The sequence below is a fragment of the Gymnoscopelus microlampas genome, assembly GCF_963454915.1.
Source record: "Gymnoscopelus microlampas genome assembly, chromosome: 17".
NCBI classification, from domain to species: Eukaryota; Metazoa; Chordata; class Actinopteri; order Myctophiformes; family Myctophidae; genus Gymnoscopelus; species Gymnoscopelus microlampas.
In genome coordinates, this window is record NC_139954.1 from 46,857,570 (window position 1) to 46,878,863 (window position 21,294).

General features: G+C 43.8%; 1 protein-coding gene across 1 annotated transcript in view; it reads left to right on the forward strand.

Moving 5' to 3' along the window:
- Positions 1 to 21,294, forward strand: part of mylkb (myosin light chain kinase b) — a gene marked incomplete at its 5' end in the record, with an annotated part of 56,552 nt that overhangs the window by 18,489 nt on the left and 16,769 nt on the right. Inside the window, 6 exons of the mRNA XM_084085383.1 lie at positions 1,763 to 1,810; positions 3,302 to 3,429; positions 5,297 to 5,453; positions 10,024 to 10,214; positions 10,412 to 10,526; positions 20,867 to 20,902. Of these exons, the coding sequence (XP_083941509.1) occupies positions 1,763 to 1,810; positions 3,302 to 3,429; positions 5,297 to 5,453; positions 10,024 to 10,214; positions 10,412 to 10,526; positions 20,867 to 20,902 (675 nt within the window). The remainder of the gene's footprint in view (positions 1 to 1,762; positions 1,811 to 3,301; positions 3,430 to 5,296; positions 5,454 to 10,023; positions 10,215 to 10,411; positions 10,527 to 20,866; positions 20,903 to 21,294) is intronic.

The window sequence follows — 21,294 nt, forward strand, 5'->3', positions numbered from 1 at the left end:
CTTAAGTACATATTTTGAGTATATGTACTTTACTTGCGTATTAGATCGTTTTGATTATTTTACTCCACTGCATTTCTTGGAAGGCTGTGAAGTACTTGTTACTTTTAGGTTGGATGTTTTTTTGGGGGTTTTTTGCCAACTTTTTTTTATATAAATCAGTGATTTAACGTAACGTAACCCTTAAGGACACATGATGCTTTCCTGTGTTTAAGTGGTTCATAGATTACTCTCACTCGTTCTCTTACAACATAGACTCCTTGATTTATTTTATTGTCTTTGTTCTCTTGTCTATTCCCTTAACTTTTTATTTGTTAATGACTTGTTTTTAGCATGGCTTACATCCTTTATAATCATATGTATGTCAACAATGTTGGCTAAATGAGCGTCGCATGGCACAGACATGGCAGAGACATGGCACAGGCATGGCACAGACATGGCACAGGCATGGCATAGACATGGCATGGCACAGACATGGCACAGGCATGGCACAGACATGGCACAGACATGGCACAGACATGGCACAGGCATGGCACAGACATGGCACAGGCATGGCACAGACATGGCACAGACATGGCACAGGCATGGCATAGACATGGCATGGCACAGACATGGCACAGGCATGGCATAGACATGGCATGGCACAGACATGGCACAGACATGGCACAGACATGGCACAGGCATGGCATAGACATGGCATGGCACAGACATGGCACAGGCATGGCACAGGCATGGCAAAGACATGGCACATACATGGCATAGACATGGCATGGCACAGACATGGCACAGACATGGCACAGACATGGCACAGGCATGGCACAGACATGGCACAGACATGGCACAGGCATGGCACAGACATGGCACAGACATGGCACAGGCATGGCACAGACATGGCACAGACATGGCACAGACATGGCACAGGCATGGCACAGACATGGCACAGACATGGCACAGACATGGCACAGACATGGCACAGGCATGGCATGGGACAGACATGGCACATGCATGGCACAGACATGGCACAAACATGACATGGCACAGACATGGCACAGACAAGGCACAGACATGGCATGGCACAGACATGGCACAGACATGGCACAGGCATGGCACAGACATGGCACAGACATGGCACAGGCATGGCATGGGACAGCCATGACATGGCACATGCATGGCACAGACATGACATGGCACAGACATGGCATGGCACAGACATGGCACAGACATGGCATGGCATAAACATGGCATGGCACAGACATGGCACAGACATGGCATGGCACAGACATGGCACAGACATGGCATGGCACAGACATGGCATAAACATGGCACAGACATGGCACAGACATGGCACAGACATGGCATGGCACAGATATGGCACAGACATGGCATGGCACAGACATGGCATGGCACAGACATGGCACAGACATGGCATGGCACAGACATGGCACAGACATGGCATGGCACAGACATGGCATGGCACAGACATGGCATAAACATGGCACAGACATGGCATAGACATGGCCAGTCCAGTCGACGGCCGACCGTTGGGCCTCAGTTTGGGCCTTATGTCTTAAAAGGTCTTTTCACTGTCATCTCCCCCCCCCAAAAAAAGGGTTAGACCGACCCACAGGTTGACCACTACTCTATAGCTCCTCCTCCTGGCACTGTTTGTGTAGGCCACACATTTTGTAATCAAATCAAATCAAATCTATGATGTATTCATGTTTAGTTTAAACTAAACATGTGGCATTATGTATTCATGTTCCAGGTGAGGCCAGGATAAAGAAGCCGACGGCGAAGACTCCTCCTAAACCTGGTAAGTTGTTTACATCATCACCTAGCCACACCCACACCTATTACATCATCACTTGGCACACCCACACCTATTACATCATCACTTGGCACACCCACACCTATTACATCATCACCTAGTCACACCCACACTGCTTACATCATCACCTGGGCACACCCACGCCTATTACATCATCATCCTAGTCACACCCACACCGCTTACATCACCACCTGGCCACACCCACACCTATTACATCATAGAGCTGTCACCATTGTACATTTTTACTTGACGATTAATTGTCTCTCAAATAATTGTGATTAACGATTTCCTTGGGTTTCTGTGGTTGAACATTATGTTACTTATAGGCTTCATAAATAAAAGGTGCACAGGTGTTGCTGTGGTTGACCATTATGTAATTTATAGGCTTCATAAACAAAAGGTGCACAGGGCAAATAACTTACATCATTTAATAACTTCATACTTAAAAAGAAAACATGACTAGTGGGAATAACAGATCTACAAGCTGTGAGCTTGTAGATCTGTTATTCCCAGTATTTTGGAAAATGTTTGAAGATATTTCAATATTTTTCTACATGGAAACAATTATGACGATTATCTGAAACTAGACCATACCCGGTCGACGTATCCGTGGGGGGATATGCGCACATGATCTGGCAACCTGGGAGCCAGTTCGTTCCATAGCTGGGCAGTCCCGTAACCATGGCGACAGTGTTTTACACAAAAACGCTAATAAGAAGCTGAGATTTGATGAAATCGAAAAAGGGGCTTCACAGTTAAGTTCAGATGGTAATGGTCAATGGCTGTGTGCAAAATCAGAGCAATTGCTCCAGCCAGTGAGGAGAACCGGGTAGCTTCACCTACTCACTCACTCACTCACTCACCACTACAGACAGAGGTTACTAGAATTATAGTATGATGATGTAATAATTGTGACAGACCTACTCACACCATCAACTGGCCTTGTGATTGGTCGGGGGTGTCTCCGCCCTGAGACCGGGGCGTTATTATGAAACCCACGCCGCGTCCTGGCAAACCCGCTGTGATTGGTCAGTAGTCGCTGTGATTGACAGTTCTCGTTTTTGCTACTATGCCTATACCTAACCTTAACCCTAACCCTAACCTCAGTAAAACTATGCCTAAACCTAACCCTAACCCTAACCCTAACCTCAGTAAGACTATGCCTAAACCTAACCCTAACCCTAACCTCAGTAAAACTATGCCTGCCAGGGAGCCAATCAGACAGGTAAGGCGGGTCTAAATCCTGGAGTGTTGGTGGAATCCATAATCAGACGAGACCGGGAGGTCAGGGGTCAAGGTGTTGATGAATGACTGTAGAATATATGAATGTTTCACTTTTCAAATTATAGTATGAAAGAAAATGAACTTTTCCACAATATTATTTTTTTATCATTCATGTGTAACGACTTAAACCGTCAATACTTGACCTTTGGCTCTGTTCTTGGTCCACTCTTTTTTTCTCTTCTCTCTGTGTAGCCCCGCCCCCTCAGATCCTCCAGTTTCCGGAGGACATGAAGAAGAAGGCGGGGGAGAAGGTGGAGATCCTCTGCAGGTTCTCTGGAGCTCCGCCCATAACCTGCACCTGGCTCAAGTTCAGGAAGCCGGTATGAAAGCAGCTGAGGCCCCCTGCTGGGCTGGGGTCAGATACTCCTCAACAGTGACGCCCACATTCATATGCATTTGGCCGGGGACCCCCATCTAAAAAGGTTTTGTGCCAGGGACCCCCAGAAAAGAAGATTTATGTTCACGAATATTGATTCATATCATATATATCATATATATATATATATATATATCATAATATAACATTTTTTTTTTTCAAATCATTTATTTTCAAAAGCTCACAGCGAAGTGATGCGCTGTGAGCTTGTACATCTGCTATGCTTTAATAGCCAACGTATAAATGAATAAAGAGGTTAAAATGAGTTTTAACAATTTTTGCTGAGGACCCCCTGGAATACCTTCAAAGGACCCCTCAAAGACCTCACTTTGACAACAACTGCTCTACAATTACATACTTTAGTTACTAGTTACTTTGTAGATCACTATCATAGAACACACATTAAACACTCAACCAATTAACCAACCCTGACACAACCCAAAAATATTTATATCAATTATTTTAAGCCTAGAATCAAGCCATCCAGGGTCCTGGTGAATCATGACCATAAAACGTTTGATTCTGTGAAAAAAACGTTTTTGAAAACGGCAAAACAAAGGGTATTTATTAAATATAGTATATCATATAATTAAATATAAAATAAAAAAAATCACAGAAAAAAATGTTTAATGGTCATGATTCACCAGGACCCTGGATGGCTTGATTCTAGGCTTAAATTAATTGATATATAAATATTTTTGGAAATGTCAATGGGAAAAATGCATTGAGTATTTTGAAGTGGAACCAGGAAGTGGCCACAACTGCTATGCCCTATTGGGTTAGCCAATCAGGGACCGATACTTGGCTGTACAAACGTCACGCGACGCTCCGCCAATCCGTGAAGCCGACGGTTTGGGTTGGCCAACCAGGAAAGCCGATGCAAACAATCTCATGCAGGGACACACTGAGGATTTCTGCCTCTTTCTCAGACCTACGGCACGACAGATATTTGTGTTTTTTTGGAGGGGTTCTCGGAAACCGTCCGTCCGAATTGTCGTTCGGCTCTGCACAACTTGTTTGACTGACTGATTGATTGATTGATTGATTGATTGAATGAATGAATGAATGTAAACTGAACCTGGCATTTGTTTTTTATGTAGGAAACGAAAAAGTGGATATTTACCCATAAAACTAAACCAATTGATTGACGTTATATGGGGGGGGAAAAGCAATACGACGCCGACCAGATCACAACCACCGGAACCCCACTTTTTATGTTCTCCTTTGTTTCTAACCCGGATCACACGGCTCATTTCAGTCGTCCTAAGACCACAAATAAACGCCAAGCAGCAGCATTTAGTTTTTTTATTTTGCACTTATTCTCGTGTTAATACAAATCAAAATAAAAGCATTGTTTGTCTGACGATGATGTCACTGGTAGGCGTGTTTCTGAAGTGTCCACAATCAAAAAAAGTCACCTGGTGTAATCCACAGGTGCGTCCAAGGAAGAGCTAAGTCCAAGTCATTTTATAATAATCTGTCATCAGGCTGCTGAACAAGGCTCATGCCTCATTCAGCAGTCTGACAGCAGCCGGATTAAAACTGCTCCAGAACCTGGTGGTGCTGCTCTTGATACTGCGTTAGGGCCCCTTACCTGGTCGCAGTCGTTGTAGCGGTTTTGAACAGTTTGTGACTTGGGTGGCGCACGTCCTTAATGATGCGCTGGGCTTTGACTACACACCACTTTTTGTACAGTTCCTGGAGCGCTGGGAGCTCGCCTCCCATTATGCGCTATCCAGGCGTAATAAGCTGCAGTACCTCTGACCGGCCAGCATGTCCAATGCGCTTCACACAGATCCCTGTGCTTCCAGATCCAGGCGGGCAGCGCTGACGTGTCCATAGAGAGCGGCGAGGCCAGCAGTCAGCTGACCATAGCGTCCGGTCAGCAGGACCACTGTGGCTGCTACACCGTGGAGGTCCGCAACGCCTACGGCCAGCGGCAGGCGGCGCTCAACCTCACCATCGTCGGTAAGAGCCTTTCTGATTGGTTCAATGTTTTAATTAAAACCATCTCCGCTCTGCATCTCCTGAGTGGAATATTATAGTAATATTTTATTTTATTTTATTTTATTTTATTTTATTTTATTTTATTTTATTTTATTTTATTTTATTTTATTTTATTTTATTTTATTTTATTTTATTATGGACAGTGGGTTAGGTTTAGTGGCACCTACAATAATATTCAGTCACCAGCCACTAGGGGGGGCTGCAGCCCCTCCAAAACGATTCTGATGAAGCTTTGATTTATAAACCCACACAACCAAAGAGTGTTGTAAATATCTGCTTTAATGAGTTAAATATATATATATATATATATATATCTGCTTAAATGGGTTAAAAAGGCTTGTGAACACATTTGGCTGCTAACCAATACCCTGACACACTGTGTGCGTGCGTGTGTGCGTGTGTGCGTGTGTGCGTGTGTGTGTGTGTGTGTGTGTGTGGGGGGCCAGGCTGGGTTCTCATGGCCTTTTAAGGTATTTCTGTGTGTGTGCGTCTCTCTCTCTCTCTCTCTCTCTCTCTCTCTCTCTCTCTCTCTCTCTCTCTCTCTCTCTCTCTCTCTCTCTCTCTCTCTCTCTCTCTCTCTCTCTCTCTCCGTATGTGCACGCATGCATGCTTACCCTGTGTGTGTGTGTGTGTGTGTGTGTGTGTGTGTGTGTGTGTGTGTGTGTGTGTGTGTGTGTGTGTGTGTGTGGTACTATTTTGAGTAACCATAAGGACCAAACACACACACACACACACACACACACACACACACACACACACACACACACACACACACACACACACACACACACACACACACACACACACGCACTGCTTCAAGGCTACACGCTGAATGAAGACATCCCAATATGGACATTACACAAACGCTCTATACATTCAGACTGTCTGGTCAGCTCGCAGTACAACACTATCAGACTGTGGTTGTACTGGTCAGCCATTCAAAAACACTGGCACATTATCCAGTCTGATCCAAGGTTGAAAAAAAGCTTTTCCAGAAAAAACTAGACTTGTGTTTAAACGCTCTCCCAACTTGAGGGACAGCCTGGTTAAATCAGATCTGGGTACTCGGAGTGTTTCCAAGTTCCCAGTAGTACCAGATGGTAACTATAGGTGTGGCAGCTGTGTGCAATGCACATACACAACAAAAATGCAAGGTTTTTATTCATCCTCACACCGGCTGGGATATATCCATACGTGGTGCGATTACATGCAGCACAACGCATGTGGTATATCTTATCCGGTGCCCCTGTGGGTTGGCATATGTAGGCAAGACATCCCAGGCTCTGCACACCAGGATTACTGAACACAGGAGTAGTATAAGAACTGGTGATGAACGTAATCCTGTTGCTGCTCATTTTAAAAAGGCCGGGTCATAATCTCAATCATTTGCGATATGTTGGTGTTGAGAACCCAGAGGTGGAGATCTCGAAAGGTTACTTCTCCAACGTGAGACCTATTGGATTTATCTCCTCAACACCATGTCTCCTGATGGTCTAAATGAGGAATTTGATATAAAGCCTTTCCTCTTGTTTATGGTTTTTAGCCTCTTTTTGTTCCCTCATAGATTTATTCTGGGCTAGTCCTCTATCTATACCCAGTCAGTGGTCTAGGGGTAGTCTACCTCAGTGGTTCTCAAACTTTTTCATGTCAAGGACCCCCTAATTGACACTTATTACCCCGCGGACCCCCATTTCAAAAGATAAGCCAGGGACCCCAATAAGAGAAGGTTTTTACGGCTCTCTAGCAGTGATTCTCAACCATTTTCATTTCAAGGACCCCCCAGTTTGACATGCATTAGGCTACGGACCCCCATCTAGTGGCATTTATACCTCTGGGACCCCAATTCACATTGTAAAACCAATGTCAATTTAACTCTGAGAGTGTACAAATGGAACCAAATGGACGCGTTAGGGTCCATTTGGTTCCATTTGTACACTCTCTGAGTTACAGACCCATAAGGGTCCATTTGGTTCCTGTCCATCATTTAGCTGGGGACCCCCTGGAACCCCCTCAAGTACCCCTGGGGGTCCCCGGACCCCACTTTGAGAACCAACTGTCTACCTGGTGCCTTGTGCAGAACATCCCTGGTTCAAACCTCACCAGGGACACCAACATGACATAAAAACCCTATCATGGATAGGCCTATATACAATATATCATCATCATTTATGACTTTTAACTGTTTTTATTGTTTGTTTTTCAGAAATGTATTTGTTTAATGGTCATGATTCACCAGGACCCTGGATGGCTTGATTCTAGGCTTAAATTAATTGATATAAATATTTTTGGAAATGTCAATGGGAAAAATGCATTGAGTATTTTGAAGTGGAACCAGGAAGTGGCCACAACTGCTATGCCCTATTGGGTTAGCCAATCAGGGACCGATACTTGGCTGCACAAACGTCACGCGACGCTCCGCCAATCCGTGAAGCCGATGGTTTGGGTTGGCCAACCAGGAAAGCCGATGCAAACAATCTCATGCAGGGACACACTGAGGATTTCTGCCTCTTTCTCAGACCTACGGCACGACAGATATTTGTGTTTTTTTGGAGGGGTTCTCGGAAACCGTCCGTCCGAATTGTCGTTCGGCTCTGCACAACTTGTTTGACTGACTGACTGACTGACTGACTGACTGACTGATTGATTGATTGATTGATTGAATGAATGAATGTAAACTGAACCTGGCATTTGTTTTTTTATGTAGGAAACGAAAAAGTGGATATTTACCCATAAAACTAAACCAATTGATTGACGTTATATGGGGGGAAAAAAGCAATACGACGCCGACCAGATCACAACCACCGGAACCCCACTTTTTGTCTCCGCCAGGCCGAAAGGCATGGCGAGAGAGTATGTTTTACCCCCTGTCCGTCCGTCCGTGTGTCCGTGTGTCCGTGTGTCATTCGATCTGTCTGTGTACAGCTAATCTCCGGCACCGTTGGCTTGCTCGCAGCCAAACTGTGCACACACAGTCCCTGGATACCAGAGCAGAACCTCTGCCCCAAATTTTTCACAGGGGCCTGTTATAGCGCCACCAGGAGGCCGATTTGTGCAAAACAATTTTTTTGACAGTACTCCTACAGATTTTGTCCAAAAATCCCACAAATCGGTACACAGTATCTCTACAGTCATTAAACGAAACGGGTCTTTCAGATTTCTCATATTCCATCCTGATTGGCTAAAAATGTCTTCCAAAGTTTGCAGGAGTGCTCCGTTTTGAACAAAATGCCTCAAATCATGAACACAGCATGCACTTTCCGAGAAATTTTGCAAGCACATTCCCATTAGGCCGAGGAAGAACTACCATTTGAACATTTTTAAATCAGCCTCATGGTGGCGCTATAACAGGCCGATTCGTGTTTTTACCTATAATTGCACCGATCTGTGTAAAACTTTGTATGCACACTCCCTATAGGTCAAGGAAAAACCTTTGCCCTGCATTTTTCACATCTGCCTTTTATAGCGCCACCAGGAGGCCGACTTGTGTAAAACACATTTTTTTATACTACTCCTTCCAATTGTATCCAAATTTCACGCAAATCGGTACACATGATCTCTATAGTCATGTGATCACGACGGATGTGTTTGATTTTTCATACTCCATACTGATTGGCTAAGATTGACATCTAAAGTTTGCATTATTGGCTTGTTTTGAACAAAATTCTGCAAATCATGAACGCACCGTCCAATTGCGCTCAAACTTTGCACGCACATTCACACTATGTTGAGGAACAAATGCCACCCTTTTAACATTGGCCTGTTATAGCGCCACCAACAGGTCTAATTCAGCAAAACACATGTTTTTGACAAAATGCCTCAAATCATGAATGCAGTCAGTGTCCGATTGTCGTGCAAGGCCTAAGAAGAAATGGCACCCTTTTCACGTTGGCCTATTATAGCGCCACCAGGAGGCCACAGTAGCCTACCTGACCTGGCGGAGACCTGTGCTCCGAGGAGCACTTTTTCTAGTTATGTTCTCCTTTGTTTCTAACCCGGATCACACGGCTCATTTCAGTCGTCTACTGGCTATTAGTGTCTATAATATGTGAAATGAAACGTGAAAAGTCTGTTTTATGCCCATGCATTGAGCACTCCCCAGAGAGGCGTAGACAGGTTTCTTTGTCCCTGTGATTGGAGTAGGGAGCTTTGTGCTCCCAGGTGTTGTATATCATCATTAGCCAATGTTTGTGTATGATGCTTTTGTCTGTCATTATAACATTTGTGTGTGTTTTTTTTTAGCTTGAGAACAGTGTGCAGACTTTCTTCTACTTATCCTTGTACTGGTCAGCTCCCAGTACAACAGTATTATACTGTGGTTGTACCGGTCAGCTCCCAGTACAACAGTATTATACTGTGGTTGTACCGGTCAGCTCCCAGTACAACAGTATTATACTGTGGTTGTACCGGTCAGCTCCCAGTACAACAGTATTATACTGTGGTTTGACCCTTACAGATCTGTTACTCTGACAGTGTTGGAGATAAACCGGACCCCCCAGCTAAGGTCCCTGCTGTGTCCCCCCCCCCCCCCCAGATAAACCGGACCCCCCAGCTAAGGTCCCTGCCCTCTCAGACGTGCGTCGCTCCACCCTGACTGTGTCGTGGTACGGGCCCACCTACGACGGAGGCTCCGCCGTGCAGAGCTACAACCTGGAGGTCTGGGACAGTCTGGAGACCACCTGGACCCAGATGGTCTCCTGCAACAGCACCTCCTATAACGTCCAGGTGTGTGTGTGTGTGTGTGTGTGTGTGTGTGTGTGTGCGTGTGTGCGTGCGTGCGTGCGTGCGTGCGTTATTTTTATTTTTTCTCCAACTCGTATAGTCTAACCAGAGTCAATGTGTTTTTCGAGAATTGAATATAGGTTGCAATAAAATCATAAATATTTCTGTGCGCGTGCGTATGCGTGTGCACGTGCGTGTAGAATCTTCTTCCAGAGCGTCAGTATAAGTTCCGGGTTCGAGCGGTGAACATCTATGGAGTAGGAGAACCCAGCGCCGAGTCCGAACCCGTCACTGTGGGACTGGTGGAGGACGATGGTCAGTGCAAGCACACGCACGCACACAAACACACACACACACACACACACACACACACACACACACATACATTTGAATACTTTTATTTGGATCTACAAAATACAGTAGCATACAAGATCCAAACATTTTTTGAAGAGGGTTTCAAATGAAGGCATGGCCAGACACTGTATGCAATATATTTAAAACACAGTGGGATAATATGCACGCAGAGCAGTGATTATAATTTAACACCAGGCAACAATATATATCAAAAAATGTTAGTCCACTCAAGGATAGACAAAGCACCGCCTCTTCCAGATAGAGAGGCTGCCGATCACTGCAGAGACTGAGCAGTACTTGGCCAGTCTTTTTGCAGTCCTCCAAGTTGCAGTCCACGTAGCGCGAGTCTGTGGACATGCCCCAGACTTCCGAACACAAGCACAATGAACTGGCAGTTATATCCAAGTGACTTGATCAGTGTTGGGCATAACGGCGTTTAAATAAACGGCGTTACCTAACGCCGTTATTTTTTCCAGTAACGAGTAATCTAATTAATTACAATTTCAATTTTGGCAACGGCGTTTCCGTTACTGACATGAAATGTGCTCCGTTACTATGTCAAGCGTCCCCAAGCTTTCTGTTACCAAGGGCCGGTGACAGTGTGTGTGTGCGCGCAGTGCTATTACGGGGCTGCTGGCTCCTCCGCTGCAAACATGACACGGTTAGAAAAAATACCAAGGATACGACAGTGATGTCTTTTACTTTTTGCTGTTACGCAACCAGGAAGTAACGCAGACTCGACGCTGTTTAAGCAGTGACATGTGACATGACATCACTGGCGAATCCTTGGTATTTATATCTTCGTGATTTTTTACACACAAACCCCGCGGCGCACACACACAAACAAACTAACTTTAACAACCAGACGGCGAGAGATGGCGAGTCACGAGCAATCCAACAAAAATGCAAGAGAAGCAACACTTAGCTTTATAAAATAAATGTCCGTTTATAAGTTGTTGTGTCACTGTAGCAGCATGCTGTTACCTAGTATTACTTTAAACTAGTCCAATGCTGGGCACTCTGAGATCTCTTCATTGTCAATATTGAGGCCCTCGCAGTTTTGACGGACAGCTCCTGTTGCGCGCCGCCGTCCAACGCGTAGGTCGCGTGCGCATTGATGAGCGGGTCTGTGATGTTGTTGAGCGCAACAGCGGAGCCGTCGCGCGCCGCCCACTTCAGCTGTAATCCAGAGCGCTGGCACAAGTCATTTAGGTCCATCCAGTCGGAACGCACACCGAACCCCGGGGTTCTGATGTCCAATTTTCCATTCTCCTTTATTTTAAAGCCGAGAAATTGCGCGTCATTCTCCTCCGCGGGTGGTATTTTGCGCCGCTGCAGGTGCGTGAGGAGAGACTGTCGGGCCATCTCTCTTACAGTTGTGTCATCGCTGTTGAGCATGTTGAGAAGATGGTGGGTTCTGGTGGCAGTGTAGATCCACTCGATATTCGGGACACCCAGTCCACCTTCCCTGCGGGGCTGGAAGATGATGTCGCGAGTTGAGTGGGTATTTAAACACAGCCACTTCCTCACCAGGCTCACCATTTTGTTGTTCAACTCCGCCAGAGTGTTCTGTGGTATATGGATATTTGCAAACAGATGTTGAATCTTGACGAGTGCCAGTTCTATGATGGCCTGTAATTTCATCAGGATGGGTAGAGGAGATGTATCAATGAGGTCGCGTCTGACAGAGTAGTCGGTGGTCAGCTCTCTGACCTGCTCTTCCCAGTCCCCTGCAACATTGAAGTAATGGCCTAGATATGGGTATGTCTCGTGTCGTGCGTAGACACGGATGGGTTGCTGCTGGATGGTGAAGGAAGGGGGGCGGTCGTTTTTGGCTTTATACCACCTATTCCCACCGCTGCGTCTTTCATAGAAAGTGGCGCATTTAGTATGTTTTACCTCCAATCTTGACCATTGCATAAACTCCTCGGTGCGGGAGAGCATTGAGTGGATTACGCTCTCCTCCCTTGATGCGATCATGACGTCATCGGCATACCCCTGCACTGGGTTTGGGGATCTTGTGCCCTCCGGCGCGCACTGGCGCATCCATTTTAACCAGTGGTTGATAGCCAAGATGAAGTTGACAGCACTCCAGGGGCACCCGGTTTTAATACCAATATCTAGTGAGATGGGATCTGTTAAAGTATTCCCACAGATAACCTGGATGTAAGATGTTGCATATACATCCGACACGATGTTAATGTACTCGTTACGACCCGGCCTAGGGGAGCCTATGGTCGCAACACATAATGGACTCCCTCCTTCCCAGTCTCCAAACACAACCAGTGTCCAAAGTCACTGTCCAAAGGACAGTGATTTATTAAACGACAATTAAAACATGGATAAATTACCTCAGGGTGGGCCCTTGTACATCAAATCAAACTCAAATCAAAAAACCTATGCTCACCTGTACCAAACAGAAATACATAGTTCTTACCTAACTTCACACAAACATAAACAAAAGAAAGGCCACCCACCCCTGCAATACCTAAAAGCTGTAAACTAACCCATGTTAAAATTAGCAACTCTAAAACACACTTAACAGAGCTAAAATCACTATCAAACACATGACTGGTGTGGTTGAAGGCTGGTTCGAAGGAAGACATCTGAGTGACTGGGGACAGCCATCTTTATAGTCCCCAGCCTAGTCACAGGAGCCAATCATCAGCAGGCTCCACCTATTAATCAGCCAGACACTCAGCCACCACTCACTCAGTCACCATTCACTCCAGCTGTATACAAATCACTCACTCCTCACCACTCATTCACAAACACACCAATGAGGGGGAACACACAGGAAAATACATAATATGACCCTAGGGTCATAACAGTACTCCTGTGGCAACTTTGTTTCCTTCAGTGCGTAAAGCATGATGCTGTGGGGTAGTGTTCCGAACGCGTCGCGGAAATCCAGGAAAACACCAAAGAACTTGGCTGAGTCATGTTTAAAGTCATCAATAGCCGTCTTCAGGCAGAATGCATGCTCGTCCATGCCCCGACGGCTAATGTAGGCTTTCTGGTCAGGTGAGAGTGTCCCGGTTTCAGTGAGCCATGGTAGAATGCGGGCTAGCACACATTTCATAAAGACTTTATATATTGTTGGTAGAAGTGATATATCTCTCCATGTGGAGGGGTCATCGGGTACATTGCCTTTTTTGGGGATTCTGTGTATCAGAGCACCTTTCCACGACTCTGGCACTTTACCATTTAATAGGCAGATGTTAAAGATTTGTGCCAGGATTTGGGTCGACAATTGCTTAATAGCTTTAAATGCCTCATAGGTCACTCCGTCAGAACCACAGGCTTTATTGTTTGGCAGATTGGTGATCACTTCTTCCACCTCCCTAAAGAGCGCAGTCTCTGGATAGTATGCGGGTGGATCAAGGGCAAGTGATTGTTGCCAGGGCGTGTCGTCTAATGGGGCATGATTTATTTCTTTACATTTGGCAGAGTAATACTCCTGCACAACTTCCACATTATTACAGTGGTTAGCACTTGATAATGGCAGTGGTGGTGCCACCTATTTTTGTGGTACCGCTTTTTTCTATGTGGTGCCACTAGATGGCGGTAGAGAGCAACTAATGCCCAGACATAGGCATGATGTGTCTATTTGAGACAGGGCTGCTTTCAGTCAACAGATAAAAGCTGCAATTGAAGCTGAACTTGTTGAGAAGTGAAACAAATAATTGTATGGGTTATATTATCAAGATGTATTTTCGTAAATTGCACTCAGTGGGCTACTAAATATAACCCTCAGGAATGAAAGGGTGAATGCATTTCAAAGTGATTGTTATTTTTTTTTTTGTAAACATGTAAAATAATGCAGTCCTTAGGATGAATTCAAAAGCAATTGTTTCTTTAAACACAACTGTGTTTCATGGTGGAAGAAGTACACAGACATTTTACTTAAGTAAAAGTAGCAATACCACAATATAAAAATACTCTATTACAACTAAGAGGCCTGTGTTCAAAATGTTACTTAGCCTAAGTAGCCTAACTAGTAACTAAAGTTTTCAAATAATTGTAGTGGAGTAAAAGTGCAATATTTCCCTCTGCAGATGTAGTGGAGTAGAAGTAAAAGTACAGTAATACTCCAGTAAAGTAAAAAACACCTCAACATTATTCATTAATTTCTAGGCACCCCAACCTGGAATCAAACCCTGCTCTGCAAATTGAAAGGCCAACCTCTACTCCACTACACTACTGGTACAGTGATAAGTTTGTGGGGGCAGGACGTGTGTCGTTCTCTATGTTCTGTGCACTACTCCTTGGAAAGTCAGAGATAAAAAGCTTGCAGCTCCCAAAGCTGCTACTGTCTGAGAGCAGTAACTAGTACCTATAGTAGTCAACTAAAAGCATTATAAACTACTGTCCGGCACAATTATATTGTTTTAGAATGTGAAACAGAGTTAAATGAACACAGGAGAGTATAATGTACTAACGAACTAAGGACCCCAATTTAAACAAGCCATATGGCTTTCTTATTCCTATTTAGCAGCCAGCTTCCTATTTAGTCGACCTTGGATTTGAACTGTACTTTCATGTGCTTTTTGTCTGCAAACTTCTAAATAAAGTATTCAATCAATCAAAAAACTTTTCATGGTTGGAAAAACAGAGAGAGAATGAGAGTTTTCATCTGAAGAATTGCTGGGATCCACAGAAAATCTCTGCTATCAGTCTGTCTGTCAACGACATGCAAATTAACTGGTTTAGCACCTTGGCCAGGGTCTCTCTAGCCACACTTCATTGTAGCCACACTTCATTGTCTAGCCACACTTCATTGTCATCACAATGGACTTAGAGCCCAGGTGTTGTGCCCTCCCCCCACACACACACACACACACACAAGCACACTTTTTCAATTGCAGTTTGTTTTCATTTGATTTTAAGTGGATTTGCTAGTTTCGTTTTTAGTTTGTGAAAAGGCTTAGTTTTAGTTGAGTTTTTAAATTAGTTTCAGTGTTAATTTTAGTTGTATTATTGTAAGGGTAGTCAGGGGCAATATTCAACAAGCTCAGAATAGTGAAAATGGCAGATCTACAAGCTCACAACACGTTGCATTGCTACAACTGCTGTTGTCATCGGCTGTGTGGAGACAGAAATGAAAACTGATTTTTTGCTTAATCATTCTGAATCAGCTTTGCTTAATCATTCATCAAAAGTTATGAAAGCTCTAATGAAGGAACGGGACTCAACTGGTGACGTTGACAGAGAAGCATCAGAAAGATTCATCAGACTTACAAACATCCCATCAGAGAGAATTTGATGCATTTGGGGTTGACCTTAAAAATGCAGTCGATGACCAGTTAGTACTGAAGACAGAGAGAAAAACTCTAAAAATGTAATGAAAACAAAGTGCAATTGAAAACATGTAGTCAAACAAAAATACAAATGTGTGCGTGTGTGAGGATAAAATCTCTGTTGATTTATCTCTGAGAGGGTAGCCTAAAAATGTATGTATCCACTAGTAAAGTTACTCTGGTTTGGCAACAAAATGTAAAGTGCGTTATAAATAAAATCCATTATTATTATTATTACTCTCAGAAAGTAGCAGCTTTGGGAGCTGCAAGCTTTTTATCTGACTTTCCAAGGAGTAGTGCACAGAACATAGAGAACGAGGCACGTCCTGACCCCACAGACTTATCACTGTACCAGTAGTGTAGTGGAGTAGAGAGTGGTCTTACAAGTTACAGAGCAGGGTTTGATTCCAGGTTAGGGCGCCTAGAACTTACATGTGCATAATGATGAGGTGTTTTTTTTTACTTTACTGGAGTATTACTGTACTTTTACTTCTACTCCACTACATCTGCAGAAGCAAATATTGTACTTTCACTCCACTACAATTATTTGAAAGCTTTAGTTACTTTGCAGATATAAATTGTTATATAATAAAACATACATATTAACCACTTTAGCCCTATTTTATGCCACAGCCATTTGAAAATAGCCGATCTACAAGCTAGATCGGCTACTTTCAAACATTGTAGAACTTTAGCTTTTGGTAAGTATATTTAAAAATAAGTAAAAATAGAGTATTTTTATATTGTGGTATTGCTACTTTTACTTAAGTAAAATGTCTGTGCACTTCTTCCACCATGAAACACAGTTGTGTTTAAAGAAATAATTGCTTTTCAATTCATCCTAAGGACTCATTCCCTTATTTTCTATGTTTACAAAAAATAAAAATAACATTCACTTTTAAATGCATTCACCCTTCCCCTGTTGCTAATAATGTACTGTAAAGTTCATGGACTCACATGTGCCACATGGTGGCCGTTCAGCCACACTACACCTTAAAAAAAGGTGTCAAACGTGGCACCACCAAGTAGTAGTGGTGCCTCTGTGGCACCACAGAGGCACTCAGATGGTATTACTGCCATTCTCAAGTGCTAACCACTGTAGGACACACACACACACACACACACACACACACACACACACACACACACACACACACACACACACACACACACACACACACACACACACACACACACACACACCACATTACTGTTGGTCTATACATCTTTAAATGGTTTAAATACTACTGTTAATTTAAATTGTTTTAAGGCTAAAACACATGAATGTGATCTTGTAGGATATCATGAAGCATCTCATCTGGGAAAGGATCTGCTTTCTGCTCCTAAAAGCACAAATAAACATGTCGTTTTTATGCTCCACATATCTGGAACAAACTCCCAGAAAACTACAGGTTCTGCTGACACTCTTATTTTAAATCACAACTAAAGACCTTTCTGTTTGCTTCTGCCTTTCATTCACTTGTTTTTATTTGTCTTTCTCTTCTGCACTGTAACTGTCTCCACCAGGCCGAAGGCACGGCCCAGACTATGCTTTGCACTAGGGGTGTAACGATACGTTTTAACAACGATTCGATACGTATCACAATACTTGGTTGTCGATACGATACATGAACGATACAGGTTAATTTAGAACGATACGATACGTTTCGATTCAGTGATTTAGTCGATACGATACATTAACGATAGAGGACAGGTTCATTTAGAATGATATGATTCGATTCAATTGATTATTTGCATTGAAAAACGATTCGATACGATACAAAGTCAAACGATTCGATTTTTTGCTGTTTGCATATCGATATAGTAGATTGTTGGAAATTCAAAACGATTTTTCGATGCAGTTACTATATCGTTACACCTCTACTTTGCACCCTCTCTGTCTGTCCGTCCGTCCGTCCGTCCGTCCCTCCGTCCCTCCGTCCGTCTGTCTGTGTGTCTGTGTGTCTGTCTGTGATCAGCACCGTTGGCTTGATCACAGCCAAACAGTGCACACACACTCCCTGGATGCCAGAGCAGAACCTCTGCCCCAAATTCTTCACATGGGCCTGTTATAGCGCCACCAGGAGGCCGCTTTTGGCAAAACGTGTGATTTCCGTGAAATGTTGCACACACATTCCCACTAGGCCGGGGAAGAAATGCCACTTGAAATGTTTCAAATCAGCCTCATGGTGGCGCTATAACAGGCCAATTCGTGTTTTTACCTATAACTGCGCCGATCTGTGTAAAACTTTGTATGCACACTCCCTATAGACATAGGCGGCGGGTAATGAAGGCTAGGGTAGGCTAAGCCTTCCCAAATGTCATCCTGGAATTTTTCTGAAATTGTGCAAATTATATATAATATATGTGCGCAGCATTATTTAGGCATTATTTAGGCTCTGTATAAATTGGTCAATATCTAACCCTAACCCTAACCCTAAAACCGAAATAAAGTAACCAAAAACCTATAAGAAACTAACACAATCCGCCCCATTAACCGCAAAATCTTCGCGCGGGCGCTGTAGCCAGGGGTGAAAGTGGGCCGGCACGGTCCGGAACGGCGTTCCGGTAAAAGATTCGGTGCCGGAACGCCGTTCCGTTAAGAAAAAGTCAAAGGCAGCTGTGAAAATCCCATATTAAATAACCTGCCACAGACCCATGACCATGTTCAAGAATAAAACATAATCTACTAACGTCAGATTAACATACAGGGCGTCACAACCATTCATTAATTTGTGCGTACGACGGGACACTCTCACAGATCCGTGATTTCCCCCCACTGTTTGTCTGACTTCTTTTTTTTTTCTCCCCCCGTTCCGCATAAACTGCTGCTTTCGCGTGAAGTTAAGTAGTTTCAGCTAGGCTACCTGGGTACTTCTACTTCCAGTAGTATGATTTCAAAATAAAACGTGTGTTGAATTGTAACATTACAAGGATAGAAATGCACATCGTTTTGAAAGGAAACCAGATTTCTTTTCTGGAGGCCACTTGACAACTTTCTGCTCACGGAACACAGCTCCACTTGACTAACGTGCATCGTCAAAATGTAAATAACACGGACGTGGGTCATGGGACATTATGGAAAATATAAAGACTTTGTGGCAAAAGTTCATATTTACAACCATGATCTCTGAAACCAAGACAATGTGGGGCTATTGAACAAAAGTGTGTTTTCTTTCATCTTTTCAGAAGGTGAGTAATTCATCTTATCTAATGCTGACAGTGGTGGAAAGTAACTAAGTACATATACTCAAATACTGTACTTGAGTATAATTTTAAGGTAATTTTACTTGACTGGAGTATTTCCAATTTGCAATATTTTTATTTCTATTCCAATACATCTCAGAGGCAAATATTATACTTTTACTCCACCTCAATTATTTGAAAACTTTAGTTACTACTAGTTACTTTGTGGATTTTAATTATTATGACAAAACATACATAAACCGCTTCAGCCCCATTTAAACTTTGGCTTTTTGAAAATGTACTTGGTATTGTACAGTATGGTCAAGTTGGACAATATAGCTCTGTTTTCATCATGTGTATCAGGGGTGCAGCCATGGGTGGGCCCAGGGACGGGATTTATTTATGAGAACGAAAATTAAATAACGTAACCCTAACCTAACCCTAACCCTAAAACTAAAACCGAAATTAAAAAAAATCGCACGGGACGCATGCACGCGCGCTGCGCGCGCATGCATGTGTCAGTTCCGGCAAGCCTTCCCAAATGTCGGGCTCACCCGCCGCCTATGCCTATATAGGCCAAGGAAAAACCTTTTTCCTGCCAATCCCATCCAGCCTATAGTCACAGCCTTCCTCCCCTCACTCTCACCACTCATCACCAACGTAACAAACTCCTCCCGGTCTACCGGCTGCCATCACCCCCCTTCTGATCACTTCATACCGAGACTGTCCTCCACAAGGTCATCCTCATCCTCCTTCGACACCATCAATCACTCCATCCTTGGTGAATTCCGAACATTGCTGGCCCACAGTAACCTACCTGACTTGGCAGAGCACTTTTTATAGTTTCTAGTATCTGTCATTCCTTTTGTTTCATTGCATCCTAAATCGCCTTGCCTTGCTTTGCCTCATACGCTCACAACATGCTCTGTAATCTGCTAAATCTGATAGTTAATTCCTTCCATTATGTTTATCAGTCAATCAACGGTTAGGATTTTAATTGAGTGTGTCTTGCTTTTCGCTGCCTGGCAGACGGACAGAAGGTGAGAGAATTATTTAATCGTTGTGTTATCATAAAAAATGAAAAACTGCATCTTATCTCTATAGAAAAGAACAACAGCCAACGGTCATTCATCAGAGATTAAAACTGGGAAGGTTTTTCCTCTATATTTCACACCTGAATTTAGATCAGATCATATTAGATTAGGTTCATTTTGGTAAGTCAAACTATATGTTTCTCCAAAATGATTTTTTTTTTGACAGCTGAACTGAGACCAGGGTAAACTGTTGTGTGTCCTTTAGTGTTGAGCGGGTCGGGTTTTTTCATGACTCGCCCCGCCCCGCGACGGAACCCAACCCGCCTCAACCCGCCCCGCGAACCCATATATAAATCTATGGCTCAACCCGCCCGCGACCCGCGGGCGGGTTTTTTCTAACCGTGTAAAATCACGGTTAGAAAATAATCCCCAAGTGTATTCAAACTGTTTTATTGTTATTATTCTTATTCTTATTAGGAATAAAGACAAAACAAGAGCATGTGATCTTTTTTTTTTTTTTTCGTGTGAGAGCGGCTGACCCGCTCACCCACAGCCCGCATAATTGCCTCTGAAATTCTGACTCGACCCATCCGCGCCGCGGGTTGACCCGCGGGTCCCGCGGGTTACGGGTCGACCCGCTCATCACTAGTGTCCTTTGTTCATGGCTGACTGACGTGTGGTTTTCTCAAAAAACATGCAGCGCTGACAAAACACACACACACACACACACACACACACACACACACAGAATACTAACTATGTTGTTGTTTTAACTGAACAGAGGCCAAGGAGGATGAAGCTGAAGACGAGGATGAAGGTTTGTATTCTATATGACCTGTCAACACACATATACATCTATATCAGTGGTTTTCAACCAGTGGTCCGGGGACCACCAGTGGTCCTTGAGGGAGTTCCAGGGGGTCCCCAGCTAAATGATAGATAGGAACCAAATGGACCCTTTTGAGTCTGTAACTCTGAGAGTGTGACAAATGGAACCAAATGGACCCGTCACTCTCAGAGTTAAATTAACATTGATTTTATAATAAAAGTTGGCGTCCCAGAGATAGAAATGACATTAAATGTGGGTCTGTAGCCTTAATGCATGTTAAACTGGGGGTCCTTGAAATTGAAATGTTTGAGAATCCCTGCTAGAGCCGTAAAAATCGTCTCTTATTGGGGTCACTGGCATAACTTTTCAAATGGGGGTCC